This window comes from Ascaphus truei, chromosome 12 (genome assembly GCF_040206685.1).
Source record: "Ascaphus truei isolate aAscTru1 chromosome 12, aAscTru1.hap1, whole genome shotgun sequence".
Taxonomy (NCBI): domain Eukaryota; kingdom Metazoa; phylum Chordata; class Amphibia; order Anura; family Ascaphidae; genus Ascaphus; species Ascaphus truei.
Window position 1 is genome coordinate 28,177,602 of NC_134494.1, and position 23,802 is coordinate 28,201,403.

General features: G+C 49.5%; 1 protein-coding gene across 14 annotated transcripts in view; it reads left to right on the plus strand.

Moving 5' to 3' along the window:
• MICAL2 (microtubule associated monooxygenase, calponin and LIM domain containing 2) overlaps window positions 1–23,802 on the plus strand; it is a 238,216-nt gene that overhangs the window by 210,094 nt on the left and 4,320 nt on the right. For all 14 annotated transcript variants that reach the window (XM_075567121.1, XM_075567123.1, XM_075567120.1 and 11 more), the window contains 4 exons: window positions 544–638; window positions 4,463–4,555; window positions 5,936–6,029; window positions 21,065–21,164. In XM_075567121.1, the coding sequence (XP_075423236.1) occupies window positions 544–638; window positions 4,463–4,555; window positions 5,936–6,029; window positions 21,065–21,164 (382 nt within the window). The remainder of the gene's footprint in view (window positions 1–543; window positions 639–4,462; window positions 4,556–5,935; window positions 6,030–21,064; window positions 21,165–23,802) is intronic.

Consider the following 23,802-nt stretch of genomic DNA (forward strand, 5'->3'; position numbering starts at 1 on the left):
TGCCAGATGCTACAAGCCACATAAGGGTAATTTGTTTAAGAGCTGGCACCAAGCTTTTTTTGCATTCAATTACAACTGCATGGTGAGCTTTGCACAATCCATTTATGAAACATGGCTAACTTCTGACATGCATTTTTAATTAGAGATCTTGTCTGTTGAATGCATTTATAAACTGTCATGCAGCCTAATTGGTGTTGGGGAACTTAATTGACCCTGCATAATATCTAGAATGTTGCAAAAAATGACGACTCAAAAGAATGAAGCCCGTGGGCCTGGCCTTGTGCCAAGACTAGAACTAATACAGGATCTGCCAGTTTCAGGTGGGCCTTCATGATGCTCAAGGCAGGTGCACCATTTTAAAAGCCAGTTTTTACGTCTTGCAAGACCAGGTTTTCTTGTGTGTGGTAAAGGGGGACTTTCATAGGAATTCCTTGACGGTACCTTCATCCAGCATGAATGGAGGAACTACAATGGCAGCTGTTTTATGTGCAAAATGTCTGTGCCTGGCTTAAGCGCCCTCAATGTCTGTTTTAAATATTACAGGGCCTCCGTGTAAACCCGGGAGGACAGCAGTGTCTGAGCAATACTCCAGCTCATCTGATGAAGAATGTAAACCTAAACGCTCCACTTCCCTCAATGTAAGCCCTATCAAAAGGACTGTCAGATTGCACTCGTTTGGCATGAGCCCTGCTCATTGGCAAGTAATCTCTCTCCATGGCAGAATAAGTATCCTTGTAGACTACCATAAAAGTCAAGATCCTTGTAGACTACCATTGAAGTCAAGTATTCTATTAAATTGTAACACTTTGGTGTGCTACCACAGGTGTTCTCCATTCTAGTCCTCAAGACCCTGCAACAGGTCAGGTTTTCAGAATATCACAGCTAGTGCAATTAACCTTGACTGTGTAACAATTTTGCCATTTGCTTAGAACACACTGATTGACCAAACCAATGTCTGGGGTCCGTTTTTATATGACATGGTTAATTTAAGCAGTCACTGTCCTACAAAGTCGGTCACGCAGTGCCCCGAGTACCCTCATACCCTGCCTGGTCAGTCCAGTGGATTTGAGCATGCTGGAAAGTACAGATGAACTATTACTTTAAAAGCCGTGCTATAAAACGGCAGCCCCGTATGACGGTAAGCTGGAAAATACTGAAATGTACTACACATTTTTTTACATGCAGAAGTCAGGGTATTGGCTTTATTTACTAGTGGGTTTGAGATTCATGACTTGGTAAACTGCAATGTGCTATATATTTTAGAAAACACAGATATATTTGTATAAAGTAGGAAAAGTAGACTCTTGAGTCTGATGACTTGAAACGGGTATATTTGAATGTATAATCTTGCAGATTTTCCGGTCAGTAACAGTACCATAAAGGTAACAAGTTGTTGCAATGGTTGGTACATGTTTTTTATTTCATTCAGAAGTCCATTCTGTTCATATTTCCATTATGCCCAAGTCTTAAAGCTGCAGTTCAAGCAATATCCTACAGGTGTTTTTTTTAAAATATATATATATATATATATATATATATATATATATATATATATATATATATATATATATATATATATATATAAATCAGTTCTGTACTATGAGAAAATACTTATAGCATTTTTTTTTTGGAAAAAACACACATTAATGTATTCTAATGTAACAAGCATTTTTGTTTCTATAGCAACCATTTACAAAGTCACATCCCCTTCCTCTTCTGAAACAGGCTCTGGCACACCCCTTTTTGAGCCCTGCCCTCTCTCTAGCAGTGCACCAATTGTACCTAGTGACTGCCTGGTCACATGATCTTCCCCACAGAACTTTGCATCTTGGGTAATCTTCTGCAGCCCTAACTGTGATATAAAGAACCCCCGAGCCGAATCTTCAGCAATCGATTACAGGAGAATGGATCGATCACAACTTAGCTAATCACTTGTCAGTGTGCAGATTGTATTGATGCACATATTGAATGGGGGGGGGGAGCGGGGGGAAGCTTGAACTGCAGCTTTAAAACCTAATCTGTCATTACAGTGATCTTTTCTAGTGTGAAGTTTACTGCGAAACCCCAAATGATTATTCTATCCCTGCGCTTACCACAACCCTTGAATTTAAGTTGAAAACAAAGGAATACAGGTCATACCCAGTTCATATATTTCCGGCTGTATTTTAACTCCAGCCTTGGCATGGCTTGGAAGCCAATTGGAAAGCTGAATATTTCACACAACTCAACATTTATGGGCAAAGCAAATAGATTAGTCAACATCAAAATATAGCGCATATTCTAATTGGAAACTGCAAAAGGAAAACAATGGTTAATGTACTATTGAAAGTTATGGCGATCAACATCAGGAGGAAATATATGGTGTCCACTGTTTATTCAAAGTGCACACATTATTTTAGTTTTATTAGCTTGTATTGCTATTTTTGCACCTTCATGGGAAACTTCGAACACCGAATAAGTAAGAATGATAACTCTAATTCTGCTGCAAAACATTCTAAACATAATAGTATTTTCCACATAAACCGTAATTAAAACAACAACCCCTTGTATGTCTCAGATATTTGAATATGTTATTGGTCTTGCTATTTATATGTGGTTGCTGTGAATTCTATTGCAATGCATGGATGCATGTTACACTTCCTTGGGATCCGGTATTTCAGGGATTAGTATCTCGGGAATGGAGAATGTTTTAATAGTGGAGGATCGGCAGTGTGAAGTGATGCCCATAAAAATCTATTCGTATATTGAACAGTGCAGAATGCAGCTTCAATAATGTTTAATTGTCATTTGTTTACGCCAGTGCATAGTAAACATTTAGTTTGTTTTATGTGTAGTAAGTAGTTACTATGGTCTTACTAAGGCCTCGGTCCCGCTGCGCTCGTTGGCGCGGGCGGCGGGTCGCGAGTTCCCCACCAGCAGGGGAATCCTCGCGAGCCGGTCCCGGTCCCCACTGGCTGCACAGCTGATTACACGCTGTAGCGCGTCAGCCGCTGGAGACACCACAGAATGGTGTTTCCTAGCGTTGACGCGTGACGTGTGTGGCTGTGAGCCAATGGGGAGGGGAGGCTTAGGGAGGAGGAGAGGCTTCGGGGAGCGGGGAGGAGTGTGGAGTGAAAGCAGGTGAGTGCCTGTCTGTGTGTGTGTCTGAGTGCGTGCGTGCCTGCCTCTGTCTGTGTGTGTATGTGCCTGAGTACGTGCGTGCCTGTCTGTGTGTGTATGTGTGTGCCCGAGTGCGTGAGTGCCTGCCTCTGTCTCTGTGTGTGTGTGTGTGTATGAGTGCGTGAGTGCCTGCCTGTGTGTGCGCGTGTGTGTGTGTATGAATGAGTGTCTGCGTGTGTGTGTGTGTGTGTGTGTATGAATGAGTGCCTGCGTGTGTGTGTTTAAACTTACTTTCCAGCTCCAGCTCGAGTCCGTGGAGGGAGGGGGGGGAGAGTAGCGGGTCCCTCCGCTCAAGCCACGCCCCCCTCCCTGTCAAACCGCCCACCTCCCGATCACCTCCAGCTCCGGCTCCCGCTCCCTACAGACCGCAGATCGCGGTCTGTGTATCTCAGCGCACCGCCTGTCAGCAGCGCAGGTGCGCTGACTCTGGGAGCGGGGCCTTAGCCTAAGCCTCACATCACTGAAACTACCACTTGCCTTCCGCAGGATTCAGCAGTTCTAGTACAGCATCACTGCCTTTAATGAACAATCCAAATCTTTTTTTGTTGTTTATTTTTTTTTTAAAGGATTGAAGCAAGGGATCCCCCAAGCTGGACCCCATTGATTTCAGCTACGGGGAGCCCCTGCTCCCCAAGATACAGTCCTCCAGAGGGGGTGCCGGTATCTCGGCAAAGTTTAAAGCTCCCGCATCACGCGGGCCAATAGGAAGCCGCACCTGATGACTTCACGGCTTCCTATTGGCCCGTAAAGCGTGGGAGCTTTGAAATTCCGCCATGACATGACCCCTGCTAGCAGAGCGGCTACCGGCACCCCCTACGGAGGTCTGTATCTCAGGAAGCAGGGGGTCCCCGGAGCTGAGATTAATGTGGTTCAGCTCTGGAGACCCCCTGCTTCAACCCTGTGTTAAAAATAAAGAAAAAATTGCCCCCACAAAGCGCCCGCTTGGATTGCCACTGTAATTTAACACGTACCTCATAATTTATTGATTACTAAAACAACTCTGACCAACCTGGCATCATTATTAGGTGAAAGTAAAGCAGAAAGCTGAAAATTAAATAATAATAAAAAGAGGTGTGTGTGTGTGTGTATATGTATGTATGTGTGTGTATATATATGTGTGTGTGTGTGTGTGTGTGTGTGTGTGTGTGTGTGTGTGTGTGTGTATATATACCTACACCATTTGGTGACGTCATAAAAATAAGGGAGGAATCTGAAACATACAATAAGATTGTGTTTAAGGGTTTACATTCTTGGACTCTTGAGATATATATACGATCTATTTTGCTTTGCCTTGTTTCCCTAGGCCACAAGAACTTCAAAGAGCAGAAAGAAAATGAAGAGAGAAGCCAAGCAGAAAGCTAAACAGGAAGAGCTGAAGAGACTTCACAAAGCTCAGGTTGGGAATCACAAGATCTTTTAACCCCGTGGTTGCCAGAGGTGCTGGCCCCCCCTCTGGTCATCAAGGGGTTAAATAAAATGAAATGCAGGTTGCCCACGAGATAGCAGGTGCTTGAAGCCATACTTTCTAATGCATGAACACCGGGATTCACTAACCTCCGATATGAGGTAACCGGTGACTTGAATGGCCGTTGAACGCGGCATCGCGGTGCGGTAACCGTATGGCATGTGAGTAAATCTTCCCCCTCAGTTCCGCGGAGGCCGGTACTGTCCCTTGTCCCAGGTCTTTACCGCTATGATAGGGGTTTCAAGAAACGTAATGGTGACCGTGAAATATTTTGAAATTTTTTTTATTACCCAGTGGTTAACGAAGAATACAAGTTCCAGAGAGACAGTGTAGTATTGTATGTCTTTATTTATATAGCGCCATTAATGTACATGGCGCTTCACAGTAGTAATACGCGACAATCGTATAAATAACCAATAATACAAATAACAGATCACGGGAATAAGTGCTTCAGACTTAAAAAAAATAACATTTAGGAAGAGGAGGGAGGGTAGCAGGGAATATAAATTGTTGGCACAGCTGGTGGTAAGCAATGGAAAACCAGGCATGACAGAAGCATTTTCTCTATCAAATTAACTTAATTACCTGGCTGGAACTGTAATTTCTGGAGGCACATCCGATGCACTGAGCCAATGTTCTATGTACGGAGGAGCAGGAAACCCCTCTTAAAATGTATACCGGTCAGTCCAGTACATAATGATATTGAGTAACCTTCCCCCAAACCTCTGCTAAATGAGGGTATGGGCACTTTTTGCCAGCACATGACATTCAGTGCTGCATACATGTTTGGCTTCTTGCTTTTCCAAACGATCGATTTAGTTACAATTTACTAATTATGTCTTGTGTTACATTGTGTACAGTCTCATTTATGAACTATCGTGCATTGTCAGACCTGCCATCGGCTTGCACGGCGCCCACGACAAACCATAACTAATGTTCTGACAGCAGGGGCAGGGAGGATAAGCATGATGACCGGTGGGGGTGGAGCAGTCCACCTGCTTCTTGTTATTCTCCTGGCACAGGAAGGAACCGGGCAGTTCTGATGATCACGAAAGTTGCAAACTACGTCCGGTCGGGCTAAACATGGAAGTTTGGCAAGACGGGTTTCCCTCGGCTGCCTGGCCCGGGACAGTTGTCCTAGCGTTCCCCTCTAATGGCAGACCTGTGCATTATATTATTTTACTTTGTTCTGCCTGTTGCCTTTTTGGAGAATTCTTAGAATGTTCAGGATCCTGGAACAATATTGTACACTGTTCCACTGACCATGACACAAACACCCAATAGTAAAACACTATTCTTTTTTTTCCGCAGCAAATCCAGCGTCAGCTCCAGGAGGTTGAAGAGAAGCAGCGAGCTCTTGAGATTAAAGGTGTGAAGCTGGAGAAGGCACTTCGAGGGGAATCAGGTAAACTTTTCATACTAGAGCTATATTAATCATAAATAGGTATTTGTATTAACAGGAAACCTGCTTCTTAAGTAAGAGGGGCTTATAATAATTTCTGTGCCCTGCACTAAAATTGATTTAATTCAATTAATTCTTATCCGTGGTTTAAACCAGTGGTGCTCAAACTACGTCCTCAAGCCATGAACAGGTAAGGATTTAGGGATCTCCAAGCTTCAGCAATGGTGGCTCAATTAGGTCCCAGCTTCAGCACAGGTGGCTCAGTCAGAGGCTCAGTCAAAGAGCCACCTGTGCTGAAGCAGGGATACTCTTAAAACCTGACCTGTTGGTGGCCCTTGAGGACTGACTGAGCACCCCTGGCTTAAACAAACGAATACAGCGAATAAACGTTTTGTTTGTTCCTATTCAGAGTCTATTCACATATTAACATTAATTGAATCTGCATTCTTATTTGTTTGTCAAAAAAAAGATTTGATCATTCATTTACTGTTCAACCGATCCGACTTCTACTATACAACAGCACATTATTATAATTCTTGTTTCGGCAGTAAGAAAAAAAACAGGCGATCTGCTGTTTTTATAATGATTTCCTGCATAAGACCCAGGGCCGTGTGTAAAATATGAGACTCAAGAGTGGCATAATTAAGAACAATCATATACTAATTGAGTAAAGATTATTGGTCACTTCTGTGCCTGCTGTTGCAATGTCCACATTTAGATGTGTAACAGTATTATGTTGCCTATATTCAAGATGACTGTCCGCCACCAATGTCAATAAGATATGTCTCTCTGCAGTTAGATGGCTACACTTTATATACAAGCAGATACAAAAACAAATGCTGCATAGTGACGTTTCCAAAGTAGTGGAAACCCAGTGACCAAAATAAGTGAGTTTATAGGGATCTACTGTAGGCCAAAAAAAATTTACTTTAAAAAAAGAAAAATAATTTCTAATACACAGATCCTTGTTGGGTCTGCCATGTTAACATTGTAATAAGCTACAAAAACATCTTATTAACATGTCTGAGTTTCCTGATGGTGAAATTATCGCCAACAGAGTGCTTCTATTTTTGGGGCCTTATATAGAAGTAGTTTTAGACAGGTAGCAGTTTGTTGCCATACTCGGCACTCTTTTACTCTGCAGCATCTAGATGTTTAGGCTCACAAGGTGTGATACGGATTGCAATTCAACAATAGTCATTTTTTTTTCCCAGTCCACATTACTACTATATTGACGGACACAATTCCTCTGGGACTCTAATAGTCCTAGAGATTTATTTCAGTCATTGCTTTTTACATTATTTGTAATGTAATTCCCCTTGTTAAACCCTCATTGCCTGGTCTTCATGTTTATTCGGCCAGAGTACACAGCAGACAGGTGCAGATCAGAGCACCTAATTGTGGAACGTTTGTCTTTCATAAAAGTTGCCACACCGCAAAAAATAAAACCACGCTTCAGTTTATTCATTTTTCATTGATACAATATCCATTAAAGGAGCAATTTGTGTTTTCTTTTTTTAATTATGATTTTTTTTTAACATAGGATTGAAGCAGGGGGTCTCTGAAGCTGAACCCCGTTAATTTCAGCTCCAGGGACCCCCTGCTTCCCGAGATACAGACCTCCCAAGGGGGTGCCGGTATCGTGGCAAAGTTTAAAGCTCCTGTGTCACTCGGGCCAATAGGAAACCGGACCTGATGACGTCACAGCTTCCTATTGGCCCGCAGGGCATAGGAGCTTTGAAACTCCGCCATTACGTGAACCCTGCTAGCGGAGCGGCTACTGGAACCCCCTACGGAGGTGAGTATCTCCGAAAGCAGGGGGTCCCCGGAGCTGAAATTAATGGGGTTCAGCTCCAAAAACCCTCTGCTTCAATCCAATGTAAAAAAAAATGCCAGCTTGGATTGCCTCCTTACCAATGGGATGTAAACTATTGTGGCGCATTTGAAAGCAGCGTGTTGCAGTCCCCTCGGCGAGGTTACATATGTTTCACATTTTCCGAAGGTAGACTGAAAAAAACAAAAAACACTTTTATAAATTGTGCCGCTTATAACCAATTCAGCCTCTTCTATCCCAAACTGCTACCTTTTTGCAACATAGTGCATTTCAGAAACGAGACGCTTTAAAACCCTGGTTCGTTAGGCGTCTCCTGATTAGGGCGTGTAGAGGATTCTTCCATCTCCTATTCGCGCCCATCCAATATAGTGAGACGTATGCTAGTATACCGCTAACCGTGCAGTCAGCTGATGTATCATTGGCAGCCTGTTACCCTGCTCTCGCCATATTGAAAAGGCGCCATAGTGTGTATGTTATCTCTCCAAGCAGCCTCTTTTCTACCCGACTTGTCTTGTACTGTTCTCGCAAACTTTCCCATCCACTGCGCTTTGACTCTGGACCTTTCTTTCCCTCGCCGTTTCCTGCACTTTCCACCTTTTTTAAGTCCCATCTCAAAACCCAACGTTATTAATGAAGCATTGCAGCATCCTCACATTTATAACTCCACTGTGCTTTCCAAACACACGTACCCTTTTGCAGTTGGCCTACGCAGTACTTGCACCTACCCCGACTGTCACTGTACATACCCTTAGGCTAAGTCCCCGCTAGCGCTGAGCGGGCGGCGCTTGCGGAGGAGACTTACATATATAGATATATGTAAGTCCCCACTCACGCGGTCCGCACGGCACTCGTGCGCGTTCACACACACTCAGCCGCGATAGGCGCTTAGCGAAACAAAAAATCTATACTTACCGTGTACTCAGCTGGCCCGCAATGCCCCCCCCCCCCTATCCCCTGCGTACAATAGGACACCCGGTGCTCATGCTTGGAGCGCTCTCCAAGCATGAGCGCGCTCAGCGCCAGCGGGGACTTGGCCTTAGAGTGCACGTTCTTCAGGGTTAGAGTTTCCTTTACTCAAAGTCGTATAGACTTCATGCTCATCAGAATCATCCCACTGCAATGTTCCTTCGGATCCAGAATCTTTCTCATTCCTGTCCTGTGACGTTAATCAATTTACAGAGGATCCATTGTGCTGTAAAATATGCTCGTTCCATTTATTTGAGTAGAGCTGAACTCTTCCAGCACTGGGAAGCAACTTCACACAGCACGTTGAGCCTATGTATTTACAAGTGCTAGAGGTTTAGAGACATCATGCAGCTCAATTCATCTCATGCTCCTTACACACCAAAAGGGTTAATCTCTCTTATTATGATAACCATTCATTAAAAGGGCTGATTGCACAGTGATTGTCCAATGCTTATTAGATCAGGCTTAGTGCATCTCTAGTGATACATTTCAAATTGTTCTCTAGGTAATGCTAGGATAATTAGAAAATTATCACAGCTAAGAAATGAGGTTGAGCTATCGAGGCTGTGAATAACCAAATGGAGAGATAGGCCTCCAAACAGAAGTCTTCATTGACTCTGTCCTAATAATGATCTGAGCGAGGACTGAAAGGTTCCTTTGTTGTGGACGTTATTCATTTACCGGGGACGTGAATTAGGAGAGAACATACGTGGGTGAAAACAAAGTGCCCTGAAGTCCTAGGGACAGACTGAAGCTTTCCCATTGTGGTAAAATTAATACAGCAGTCTTTTGGAATCAACGACAAAATGCTACCCATCTATCTACTTAATTATATATCTATGTGCATGTATATTTTATACATATACATAGTGGATTCTGTGACTCAGACGCATGTTGAAAACCAACAGTATTCGTTGTATTTTCACAATTCGGTAGCTCCCAACAGAAACACACAGTAGAGATTGTGAATGAAGCTCTTTTTGATAGGCCCTAGGTAGCCGCTCCAATCATTTGCGCTTGAATATGTAGCGGTCATGTAAAATGCCTACAGTCATCTCTCCTGTTGGCAGTAAGGCCTGGTAAGTGTGGGCATGCCAGCAGTAATTATGGAGGTTTCCCCTCACACCCTGGTGGGGTGCTCTGTGTATGGCTGGGACTGGTCACATGCTCTGACTCCATGGTTAGTGATGTCAGAGATGTGTCAGCCTCAGAAGCTTACATAAGGCACAGCACTGTGTCTAAAAGTTAGTTGCTGTCTAGTTAGTAGTTGTTCTGCAGAGAAAGGAGTTCCAGTTCTTGTCAGAGCTGAGGAAGGAGTTCAAGTTCTATCAGAGTGTCAGTTATGTTATAGTAACTCCATGGGAGGCTGTGTCCAGGGACCTGGCACAGGACAGTGATTCCTGCGGGAATAGTGAATCCCTGATCTAGGTGACACACCTAACTAAAGGGAGCACTGGCGAGATGAGCGGCTGAAGATACTCCTTGTGGAGGGCAGCTATGCCCACCGTGTCAATAAAGATGAGTTCAGCCAGAAACCCTCTCGTGTATCTATCTGGAATGAGTGTACAGAGAGGAGCACCACGGAGGAGTTCCTCGCCAGGATCATCCCCTTGCGGACGCAGGGACCCTGGTGAGGTGGAGGCGCTGCACTGGAACTAGGTGAGACTCAGCACACTACCTCAGCTGCCTGTCTGACGGGTTCTCCCCACACACCATCATGCGGGAGACTCAGGAGTCCTGTAGCCAGCAGGTGCACCATCAGGCATTTTCACACTGTAATGGGGTCCGGTTAGACCACAGGGGCCAATGTGAGATTGGGTGGGTCAGGCCGGGCCAGAAACACCGTTACATTTGGAGGCGAGCTGCTGAGATCAGATCCGTCAACAGGACAGGCTTTTAGCTAGGTCACTGGGAAACAGGGAGAGTGTCTGCTGCCACTTTGTGCTGCGTAGGGACGGACCTAGGGGTGGTCAGGGGGCTGACGGGATATTGTCAGTTCGCAGGGACAACCTAGGGGCCTGAAGGGAGTGAGGGGTCTGGAGCGGGCTATAGCTGACCGAGTCACCTTGAGGCAGTGCTAGTTGGTAGGATGCCAGAAGGGACAGCCTGTTAACTTGGTCAGGAGTCCTGGAGAGGGTCTGCGCTAGGCTGACCAAGACAGGTAGACGCCCCAAGTACTGCATGGCAGAGCCAGCCAGAGTACCTAGCCATTCCAGACACTCACCGTAGGGAGCACAGACTGGGAGGAAGGAGTCACAGCAGACACTGAGAGAGTGAGCCTAGCCTGAGGTAGTGCAACACTGAGTCACACCTAGATAAGGTACACATGTGGTGGTGCATCTGAGCTAATCTTTATTGTACCGGTGTGGTGGCTGCCCCGCAGAGTGGAGCCTCATGTACGACAACTGTTATGAGAGAGTGGAGGATCCGCGTGGCGCGGAGAACGTAAAATGGCGGACAGAGGCTGATGGGGAGGGCACCCGTGGCGTGCAACCCACTGAAGAGCAGACTGTCGCCGAGTTGTCATTGACCAGGCTGTTCTGGAGCGGAGCGAAGGCTATGGCTGCCCCGTTTTTATCCTGTATGGGACAGCGAGGGGCCACCCTTGAAGAGTGTGAAGAAATTGTTATAATTGGGGGAGAACCCCGTGAGGAGAGCGAACGAATGGACTTTTTGGGCGCAAAAACCAACCAAAATGGCGGCTCCCGCTTGCTAGGGAAACCGCATGGGCCAGGCGCAGAAAAAATGGCTGCTGCAGGACTTGCACAGAGCTGGCCGGGAATGGCGCGAACAGCAGAGCCCCGCCCTGAAGGGGGGCATGGCGCGAAAGCTATGGCTGCGCCGGGATGGACAGTGACTAATTCAGCCCCTGTGCTGAGTCAACCGTTGAGTTTATGGGACCCTCCCCTGATTTCTACCAGGGGGAGTGACTTTCAACTATGGCCTGTGGGAATGCACCCACTGGGCCCAGGGACTGATATCCAGACGGCGCCACTACAAAAAGTAGTTCCGGCCGTGGAGGTGATTTGCAAGCAAAGGTACCTTGTGCAAAAAGCTGCTGCAAGGAGAAGGCGGGAACTAGCCGCGGGAAAGGACTCCAGCTCTGGGGAGGAGACTGGCGCGAAAACGCAGACCGCGCCCACCAGGACTGAGAGAGGTGCGGCCTTAATTAAGGGGCATGATATTCCCCTGTGGGACCCGCCCATTATTGCAACCCCTGGGGGCGGGTTCCAACTCTGTCAGAGAAGGGAGGAGCCGAAGCAGGGAGTGGCGGATCCAGCAACTTCCACCAGTCAGCTGCGAGGAACCACAGAGAAGGAGAGACCTGTACAGGAAGTGACTCCTGTACCAAGAATGGCCTGTTCCTCCACTGTGGGCACTATGGTCTCCACCCAGCCCTACTCAGTGCCCGGCGGGGTGCTGGTGGTGAGGGTGGCCAATACAGAGACGGTAGTCGGGCTCTGCCTACAATGCGGGCTGCCCGGAGGTACAGTGAATACGATGGCACGTTGCCCTCATTGCGGGACTTTGTATCTGTGGCCTATGCCCACATTCGTTCCAATACAGCCTGCTGACCCCCCGGTGGATGTGACACGGCGCTCTGCTGAGTCCCCGGGCGCGCTGTGGATCAACCGCGCGAGTCCCGGAGACAGGGGACTGGAGCCGGTCAAGTCGGCTGGGTCACTGGCCATTGAGGCGGCTGGATTAAACCCCGCGACAGGGGCAAAGAGACTTTCACCCCGCCCCGAGACCCCTAGGTCGGGGCGAGGGGACTACTCTGATGAGGACCTCCGTGAGCTGGCGGTAGCAAGAACGGAGCGGAAAAGACAGACGGGGAGAACGACGCCCCGTGGGGTGAGTGACCGGACGTCCCCCGCAGATCGGCGATCCGACCGACGGAGTCCCGCCATCCCAGGACCTGGCGGAGATGGGAGAGAGACGCCTACACCCCTGCGGATGGGTAAGCCAAAAAGCCCTATCTCTTACCTGGTCACAACAGACGGCGAAGCGCTGGAAGGGCCGCACCAGGCCCAACGCGCACGTGGAGGGACGGCATCACTTCCGGTGGCGACGGCGGAGCAACCGGATGTCGTGGGAGAAGAGATCCCGCATGGGGGTCCAACGCGAGATGGCGACGCTTCCGGTTCCGGGGAGGACGTCACTTCCGGTGGCGACGGCGGAACCCAGGAAGGGGAAGCAGCGACGCTTCGGCGATTGGGGGAAGGTCCCCGACCGCTCGTATTGCCCAGAAATCGGAGAGGCGATCTCAGGACTGAGGAGGGTGAGACATCATCCTTGGACCAGTCTACGGACAGCCAGGAGCGGGTCGTAACCCCGTGGGGTCCCGTTCCCTGCCCCTATACCCAACCCCATGCCCTAGCTAATGCCCCTACCCCTATCACACGGTCACCGGGTTCACCGCCCAGCTTGGAACTTGTGGACATACCTTTGGGGGGGGAGGAAAAACGGACTGGGGAGAGGCAGCTCAGTGGAGCTACGGAAGGTGATTCACGGGGAGGAGGGGAATTGAGGGTGGCGGATACAGCACCCCAACCGGCAGTAAAGGCTCCGGGGTCCTCGAGGTGGTTCAACTCGCGATCCACAAGGTCGTCAGGGGTATTTTCGTTTGATGACGACCGGGAACCAGGGCCTAATCCCTTTAAGGAGACCAGGTGGTGGGCTCCACTATTTGAGGGGTATTCCGCATGGATGGACCGTACTCGGTTCCTCATCCGGCGGGAGGACGTGGTAGATTTCTGGTGGAAAGAGGGAGAGTTTACACCCGAGCAGAGGGACAGGGAACTACAGAAGAGGTGGTTCCAGCTGGAGCGTAGAGACATAGCGCCCATGGGTCCTGACACTCTGTCAGACCCAGTAGATTCTGATGAGCCCCTATCATGGGTGTTACCTGGGAGGGCAGGTAATGCTGATCTGACCAGGGTCAGTAGGGCAGAGAGGGCTATAATAGCCAAATATAAAAAATCCCATGGGTTGGAGTATCCCTATGTTCCGGAGCCCCTGATGGATGAAATTGAGGACAATAGGGAAACGTGGCTCCAAGAAACTATAGAGCTGTATTTAGCCAATAGGGGGAGCGACATTGTAGGTAAAAAGGCGGAAGAAAGAATAGACACCCTGATGCGAGTGTGGAGCATAGGGAGAAATGTTCACAAACATAGGGTGACCTATGTGCCAGAGAGAGGATCACCTAGGCATTATTATGTTACGGTCCTGGATATGGGTAACCGAGAAGTGAGGAAACCTGACCCAGATCACTATTATTAAGGGGGTACTGAGACATTACGCGGGTTCGTGGCTGCTGGTCGGGGCGGGCTTGGCGGATGACTGTATTCATGTGTACTGTATTATGAGGAAATTTGTGTGATGTTAATTATGTTTTCCGTTACAGTGCTTCCTGGAAAGAGGTATACAAATTTAGGTCCCAGCGAGGACGATGGGATTCACCAGGGGGAGAATGTAGCGGTCATGTAAAATGCCTACAGTCATCTCTCCTGTTGGCAGTAAGGCCTGGTAAGTGTGGGCATGCCAGCAGTAATTATGGAGGTTTCCCCTCACACCCTGGTGGGGTGCTCTGTGTATGGCTGGGACTGGTCACATGCTCTGACTCCATGGTTAGTGATGTCAGAGATGTGTCAGCCTCAGAAGCTTACATAAGGCACAGCACTGTGTCTAAAAGTTAGTTGCTGTCTAGTTAGTAGTTGTTCTGCAGAGAAAGGAGTTCCAGTTCTTGTCAGAGCTGAGGAAGGAGTTCAAGTTCTATCAGAGTGTCAGTTATGTTATAGTAACTCCATGGGAGGCTGTGTCCAGGGACCTGGCACAGGACAGTGATTCCTGCGGGAATAGTGAATCCCTGATCTAGGTGACACACCTAACTAAAGGGAGCACTGGCGAGATGAGCGGCTGAAGATACTCCTTGTGGAGGGCAGCTATGCCCACCGTGTCAATAAAGATGAGTTCAGCCAGAAACCCTCTCGTGTATCTATCTGGAATGAGTGTACAGAGAGGAGCACCACGGAGGAGTTCCTCGCCAGGATCATCCCCTTGCGGACGCAGGGACCCTGGTGAGGTGGAGGCGCTGCACTGGAACTAGGTGAGACTCAGCACACTACCTCAGCTGCCTGTCTGACGGGTTCTCCCCACACACCATCATGCGGGAGACTCAGGAGTCCTGTAGCCAGCAGGTGCACCATCAGGCATTTTCACACTGTAATGGGGTCCGGTTAGACCACAGGGGCCAATGTGAGATTGGGTGGGTCAGGCCGGGCCAGAAACACCGTTACATTTGGAGGCGAGCTGCTGAGATCAGATCCGTCAACAGGACAGGCTTTTAGCTAGGTCACTGGGAAACAGGGAGAGTGTCTGCTGCCACTTTGTGCTGCGTAGGGACGGACCTAGGGGTGGTCAGGGGGCTGACGGGATATTGTCAGTTCGCAGGGACAACCTAGGGGCCTGAAGGGAGTGAGGGGTCTGGAGCGGGCTATAGCTGACCGAGTCACCTTGAGGCAGTGCTAGTTGGTAGGATGCCAGAAGGGACAGCCTGTTAACTTGGTCAGGAGTCCTGGAGAGGGTCTGCGCTAGGCTGACCAAGACAGGTAGACGCCCCAAGTACTGCATGGCAGAGCCAGCCAGAGTACCTAGCCATTCCAGACACTCACCGTAGGGAGCACAGACTGGGAGGAAGGAGTCACAGCAGACACTGAGAGAGTGAGCCTAGCCTGAGGTAGTGCAACACTGAGTCACACCTAGATAAGGTACACATGTGGTGGTGCATCTGAGCTAATCTTTATTGTACCGGTGTGGTGGCTGCCCCGCAGAGTGGAGCCTCATGTACGACAACTGTTATGAGAGAGTGGAGGATCCGCGTGGCGCGGAGAACGTAAAATGGCGGACAGAGGCTGATGGGGAGGGCACCCGTGGCGTGCAACCCACTGAAGAGCAGACTGTCGCCGAGTTGTCATTGACCAGGCTGTTCTGGAGCGGAGCGAAGGCTATGGCTGCCCCGTTTTTATCCTGTATGGGACAGCGAGGGGCCACCCTTGAAGAGTGTGAAGAAATTGTTATAATTGGGGGAGAACCCCGTGAGGAGAGCGAACGAATGGACTTTTTGGGCGCAAAAACCAACCAAAATGGCGGCTCCCGCTTGCTAGGGAAACCGCATGGGCCAGGCGCAGAAAAAATGGCTGCTGCAGGACTTGCACAGAGCTGGCCGGGAATGGCGCGAACAGCAGAGCCCCGCCCTGAAGGGGGGCATGGCGCGAAAGCTATGGCTGCGCCGGGATGGACAGTGACTAATTCAGCCCCTGTGCTGAGTCAACCGTTGAGTTTATGGGACCCTCCCCTGATTTCTACCAGGGGGAGTGACTTTCAACTATGGCCTGTGGGAATGCACCCACTGGGCCCAGGGACTGATATCCAGACGGCGCCACTACAAAAAGTAGTTCCGGCCGTGGAGGTGATTTGCAAGCAAAGGTACCTTGTGCAAAAAGCTGCTGCAAGGAGAAGGCGGGAACTAGCCGCGGGAAAGGACTCCAGCTCTGGGGAGGAGACTGGCGCGAAAACGCAGACCGCGCCCACCAGGACTGAGAGAGGTGCGGCCTTAATTAAGGGGCATGATATTCCCCTGTGGGACCCGCCCATTATTGCAACCCCTGGGGGCGGGTTCCAACTCTGTCAGAGAAGGGAGGAGCCGAAGCAGGGAGTGGCGGATCCAGCAACTTCCACCAGTCAGCTGCGAGGAACCACAGAGAAGGAGAGACCTGTACAGGAAGTGACTCCTGTACCAAGAATGGCCTGTTCCTCCACTGTGGGCACTATGGTCTCCACCCAGCCCTACTCAGTGCCCGGCGGGGTGCTGGTGGTGAGGGTGGCCAATACAGAGACGGTAGTCGGGCTCTGCCTACAATGCGGGCTGCCCGGAGGTACAGTGAATACGATGGCACGTTGCCCTCATTGCGGGACTTTGTATCTGTGGCCTATGCCCACATTCGTTCCAATACAGCCTGCTGACCCCCCGGTGGATGTGACACGGCGCTCTGCTGAGTCCCCGGGCGCGCTGTGGATCAACCGCGCGAGTCCCGGAGACAGGGGACTGGAGCCGGTCAAGTCGGCTGGGTCACTGGCCATTGAGGTGGCTGGATTAAACCCCGCGACAGGGGCAAAGAGACTTTCACCCCGCCCCGAGACCCCTAGGTCGGGGCGAGGGGACTACTCTGATGAGGACCTCCGTGAGCTGGCGGTAGCAAGAACGGAGCGGAAAAGACAGACGGGGAGAACGACGCCCCGTGGGGTGAGTGACCGGACGTCCCCCGCAGATCGGCGATCCGACCGACGGAGTCCCGCCATCCCAGGACCTGGCGGAGATGGGAGAGAGACGCCTACACCCCTGCGGATGGGTAAGCCAAAAAGCCCTATCTCTTACCTGGTCACAACAGACGGCGAAGCGCTGGAAGGGCCGCACCAGGCCCAACGCGCACGTGGAGGGACGGCATCACTTCCGGTGGCGACGGCGGAGCAACCGGATGTCGTGGGAGAAGAGATCCCGCATGGGGGTCCAACGCGAGATGGCGACGCTTCCGGTTCCGGGGAGGACGTCACTTCCGGTGGCGACGGCGGAACCCAGGAAGGGGAAGCAGCGACGCTTCGGCGATTGGGGGAAGGTCCCCGACCGCTCGTATTGCCCAGAAATCGGAGAGGCGATCTCAGGACTGAGGAGGGTGAGACATCATCCTTGGACCAGTCTACGGACAGCCAGGAGCGGGTCGTAACCCCGTGGGGTCCCGTTCCCTGCCCCTATACCGAACCCCATGCCCTAGCTAATGCCCCTACCCCTATCACACGGTCACCGGGTTCACCGCCCAGCTTGGAACTTGTGGACATACCTTTGGGGGGGGAGGAAAAACGGACTGGGGAGAGGCAGCTCAGTGGAGCTACGGAAGGTGATTCACGGGGAGGAGGGGAATTGAGGGTGGCGGATACAGCACCCCAACCGGCAGTAAAGGCTCCGGGGTCCTCGAGGTGGTTCAACTCGCGATCCACCAGGTCGTCAGGGGTATTTTCGTTTGATGACGACCGGGAACCAGGGCCTAATCCCTTTAAGGAGACCAGGTGGTGGGCTCCACTATTTGAGGGGTATTCCGCATGGATGGACCGTACTCGGTTCCTCATCCGGCGGGAGGACGTGGTAGATTTCTGGTGGAAAGAGGGAGAGTTTACACCCGAGCAGAGGGACAGGGAACTACAGAAGAGGTGGTTCCAGCTGGAGCGTAGAGACATAGCGCCCATGGGTCCTGACACTCTGTCAGACCCAGTAGATTCTGATGAGCCCCTATCATGGGTGTTACCTGGGAGGGCAGGTAATGCTGATCTGACCAGGGTCAGTAGGGCAGAGAGGGCTATAATAGCCAAATATAAAAAATCCCATGGGTTGGAGTATCCCTATGTTCCGGAGCCCCTGATGGATGAAATTGAGGACAATAGGGAAACGTGGCTCCAAGAAACTATAGAGCTGTATTTAGCCAATAGGGGGAGCGACATTGTAGGTAAAAAGGCGGAAGAAAGAATAGACACCCTGATGCGAGTGTGGAGCATAGGGAGAAATGTTCACAAACATAGGGTGACCTATGTGCCAGAGAGAGGATCACCTAGGCATTATTATGTTACGGTCCTGGATATGGGTAACCGAGAAGTGAGGAAACCTGACCCAGATCACTATTATTAAGGGGGTACTGAGACATTACGCGGGTTCGTGGCTGCTGGTCGGGGCGGGCTTGGCGGATGACTGTATTCATGTGTACTGTATTATGAGGAAATTTGTGTGATGTTAATTATGTTTTCCGTTACAGTGCTTCCTGGAAAGAGGTATACAAATTTAGGTCCCAGCGAGGACGATGGGATTCACCAGGGGGAGAATGTAGCGGTCATGTAAAATGCCTACAGTCATCTCTCCTGTTGGCAGTAAGGCCTGGTAAGTGTGGGCATGCCAGCAGTAATTATGGAGGTTTCCCCTCACACCCTGGTGGGGTGCTCTGTGTATGGCTGGGACTGGTCACATGCTCTGACTCCATGGTTAGTGATGTCAGAGATGTGTCAGCCTCAGAAGCTTACATAAGGCACAGCACTGTGTCTAAAAGTTAGTTGCTGTCTAGTTAGTAGTTGTTCTGCAGAGAAAGGAGTTCCAGTTCTTGTCAGAGCTGAGGAAGGAGTTCAAGTTCTATCAGAGTGTCAGTTATGTTATAGTAACTCCATGGGAGGCTGTGTCCAGGGACCTGGCACAGGACAGTGATTCCTGCGGGAATAGTGAATCCCTGATCTAGGTGACACACCTAACTAAAGGGAGCACTGGCGAGATGAGCGGCTGAAGATACTCCTTGTGGAGGGCAGCTATGCCCACCGTGTCAATAAAGATGAGTTCAGCCAGAAACCCTCTCGTGTATCTATCTGGAATGAGTGTACAGAGAGGAGCACCACGGAGGAGTTCCTCGCCAGGATCATCCCCTTGCGGACGCAGGGACCCTGGTGAGGTGGAGGCGCTGCACTGGAACTAGGTGAGACTCAGCACACTACCTCAGCTGCCTGTCTGACGGGTTCTCCCCACACACCATCATGCGGGAGACTCAGGAGTCCTGTAGCCAGCAGGTGCACCATCAGGCATTTTCACACTGTAATGGGGTCCGGTTAGACCACAGGGGCCAATGTGAGATTGGGTGGGTCAGGCCGGGCCAGAAACACCGTTACAAATATATTGTCTGGCCCGACGGTATCAGAACCCACAACCTCTGCAATCCAGCTATTGGGTAGCTCCAGTGCCGTATCATACATTTAAGCCGTACCTGTTTGCTGCTCACGCTTGTTGCCACTCTCTGGGACTTCCCTTAAAAGCAGACCACTTCCTCATTGCCAAATCAATGTGGTTTTGCCCCTTGCATCCAGCCTTGCCAGATCAATGTGGTTTTGCCCCTTGCATCCAGCCTTGCTGCCCGACCCTGGACTTCCTGACTGCGCTGTTGCTTTCCTCCTGCCCTGACATACGCTTCTGCCACGTCCATTGTGCTGTGTTTGCCCCTCGATGCGGCACTTCCGCCAACTCTGTGACGTCACCAGACCATTTCTACGACCTCTCCGTCCTGTTTCACCTGCTCCAGCCATCGGGATCTGCTCCCTGTCGTTCAGCCCAACGTCATTGGCGCCCTGCGTATATTAACGTCTTTGTCAAGTTTCTAAAACTTGTCTCCACATTGGGAATTCTTCATCAGACGGGTTTTTTTCAGTGTATTGACGTACAAAACATGGCAAAAAAAAAAGGCAAGAGGAGACAAAATGGCATATCCGGTTATCATGTGCATCCTCAAGTCCTCCTTTTGCCCCAGACAAGCACACCTTTTCTTCATCTTTAAGGCCCAGATTCACCTGGGCTGGCAGCGGAGCTCAAGCTGCACGCCCGCTGCTGTGTAAGGGAAGGGGGAAAGGTGGGAATCTGACCTCACACGTCACCCCGACACTTAGATTACCTCAACGCGTTTCGAGCTACAAACACTTCGACCCCCTTCCCTTACACAGCACCGGGGCGTGCAGTTTGAGCTCCGCTGCCAGCCCTGGGGAATCTGTTACTGACGGACATCAGTCTCCAACCAGGAACTGTTTGGTGCAAATAGCTTCATCTGCCGAGGTAATTAGTTTCAGCTTAAGGAAGGGGTTATGTGGGATAGGTGCCGTTTTTGCAAATAGCCTTGTTATCATGTGCTGTTAACACCTCATTTTTTAATATTGAATACATAAAGTGACATCATTACATTGATTGTTTTTTTCTTGCGCCCCTTTCGCAATAAAATCCTACATAGCCAGCCCCCCCCCAAAAAAAACAACCTTTTATAAACCATTTCACAATCTCATTCAATTCTTTAAACAACTGTAACCATCCTAAAAGCAAAGACACCGCTTCCTTTGTTTCCCCTCTGTATAAAAGAAAGGGAAAAAAGTGCCAGTTAACAAATTGTCAAAAAATAAATAAATCCTTGATTTCCCATTCATTGCCCTAACGAGCCATGATGTGCAGGCTAGAAGCTATGGACCAGATTAAAATACATTATTCATATGTTTTGCATTGTTAGCAGTCCATCATCGCCAAGACATGTTGGGCAAAGCGAAATCCAAAGCAATTGCAGAATATGGGGAAGAAAGGGCCACAACATGCATTATTTTCCTTTTATTTCCTTAACAGATTCAGCCACACAGGATGAAGCACAGCTATTGTATGAATGGTTTCAGCTTGCCCTGGAAAAGAATAAATTGAATCATTACGAGTCGGAGCTCTTGTTCGTGTAAGTTATAACACGCTCTATATCAGTATGCAGAATAAAACCTTAGGGGTGGTGGGGGGGGGAGAGCACGAGGGGGGGAATTCAAAGCAGGAAATGTGGGAATTTATTCATTTAGGTGATATTGCACAGGTTGGACTTTCTACTGCATGCAGATCTTATTATTGTGCTAAATTGGTGCTTTACCACTTGCATAGCATATCCCTATTAGCATAGTGGGGAAAGCGATAGCTTGACTAACTCCGCAGCAATTGTTTTGTTAAACTGCACACCTTAGGTTGTAAATATGTTTGGCCGTGCATTGTCTGGTAGTGAGAAAGTAATCAATATTTCATTGGCCCCTATATCATTTTTTTTTATTTATTATTTAAACGGAAAAATAGTTTTCTAATCCCAAGCGGAGAAGGCCTAATAAGAGACCCGTTTCCATCAGAAATTCCATGTTGGAAATAAAGCTATGAATATTGACAGCAAAGCTGATGGAACGCTTCTTCTTTGTTTGCTTTTTGGTAAGGTATTCATCTGTGCGCAGAATAAAACAGGGTCAGGCCTGTGTGTGAAGCTCCCAAATTTGGTATTTTCACCTTTAAAATCACCTAAAGAGAGCAGTTTCAACTGGAGTTTCTGTGCAACAGTTTAAGGAAAAAAGACCCTAAATATCTATGGCCCTTATCAGTTGTGGGGGTCTAAGCCACGCAACTGATATCTTAAATAGTGATAGATACTCTCTCCCACTCACAAATAACAATAACCATCAAAAATACAAACAGAGAAATAAAAACGTAGCGACATAATCGCCAAAAAAGGACGCCAGAGCCCGTGTCCACAGCCACAACACTAACATATTATCCCGAAGAGCAAAAGCACAACAACATAAGAGCTGTGGAACAATATTGGTGTTTTTGTCCTGATGAAGGTTTCGGATGAAACCATATTGTTGACCTTGAATCGGCTAATAAGTATGTACGTTTTTTTTTTTTTTTTCTGCTTCAACTCCTATAGGGGTGTGCTTTTGCTGTCCTGGATAATTTTTATAAAGGGAATCCAGCTCATCATTGTAGATCCAAAGTGATACTGTTGTTGTAAATGTCACTGCACATTTGTTTGCTCCTAAATGGAGCTATAAATATGGCGATGTTGTTCCTATACCAATTGGGTTAAACCCTGCCTATTGTCACAACTACACTAGGTGGAGATTAACTAAAGTGGGAATGCCATTAACGATCATCAATGGCCATTTCAATGGTTGGCCAACTATCGCTAATGCATTTCATCCCATAGTAAATCTACCCCTGTGATCTTTAATTGATGGTGAGGTGATGATCAGTGATTCTGAAACCTCTCCTTACAATGCTGAGCCAGACCAGCTTTCTAAGGCTAAGGCCCCGCTCCCAGAGTCAGCGCACCCGCACTGCAGACAGGCGGTGCGCTGACATACACAGACCGCGATATGCGGTCTGTAGGGAGCGGGGGCCGGAGCGGGAGGTGGGCGGGAGTGGGAGGCTTGACAGAGAGGGGGGGCGTGGCTTGAGCGGAGGGACCCGCTACTCTCCCCCCCCTCCCTCCCTCCACGGACTCGGGCTGGAGCTGGAGCTGCTGAGGGTAACTTTAAACACACACACGCAGGCACTCATACATACACACATACACACACACACACACACGCAGGCAGGCACTCACGCACTCATACACACACACGCGCTCATACACACACACACACACAGACAGAGGCAGGCACGCACGCACTCAGACACACACAGACAGGCACTCACCTGCTTTCACTCCACACTCCTCCCCGCTCCCCGAAGCCTCTCCTCCTCCCGAAGCCTCCCCTCCCCATTGGCTCACAGCCACACCACGTGACGCGTCAACGCTAGGAAACACCATTCTCTTGTGTCTCCTAGCGGCTGACGCGCCACAGCGTGTAGTCAGCTGTGCCGCCAGGGGGGACCGGGACCGGCTCGCGAGGATTCCCCTGCTGGTGGGGAACTCGTGACATGGCCGCCCGCGCCAACGAGCGCAGCGGGACCGAGGCCTAAGGCTACGGGCCTGCGCTGCACGCCCTTCTGCCAGACTGGCGGCGCGTGCAGCCGAGTTCCCCGGTCTGCAGGGAGAAAGACAGGGGGAAAGTGATGGAGCGCGGCCATGATGTCACCCGGCATGTTAGCCCTCATTGGCTGAACCACCGGGGGGCGTGGCCTAGCGCTCCATCGCTTGCGTAGATCACAATTTTCCTGTCTGCAGGAAAACCTGGCTGCGCAGCGCGACAGCCACCCCTTGCAGAGGGCCCGGCCCCATTGAGGGGCGGCTCTTGCTGCAGCGGGGACCTGGCCTAAGGTAACCACCCAACGCTATTCAGGTGTGCTCATCTTTGTGTAGGTGCACCTGTTATACCTAAAATCTGGTGTTGCCATTGGTCCCTGAGGAGAGGTTTGAGAAGCTCTGAATTAGGCGTAATACTTTACACAGTATTCAGTTACAGAAGAGGTCAAAATTATATGTTTTACCTGGGCAGGTAAGAATATGCTTCTGCCCTTATGAGTTATAGGTGGGATAATTATGGCATGCAAACCTTACTCCTTATATTGTTACACAGGAGGGCACAGTTCTGATTAGTGAAGCTTAAAAGTGAGCAAGCCAG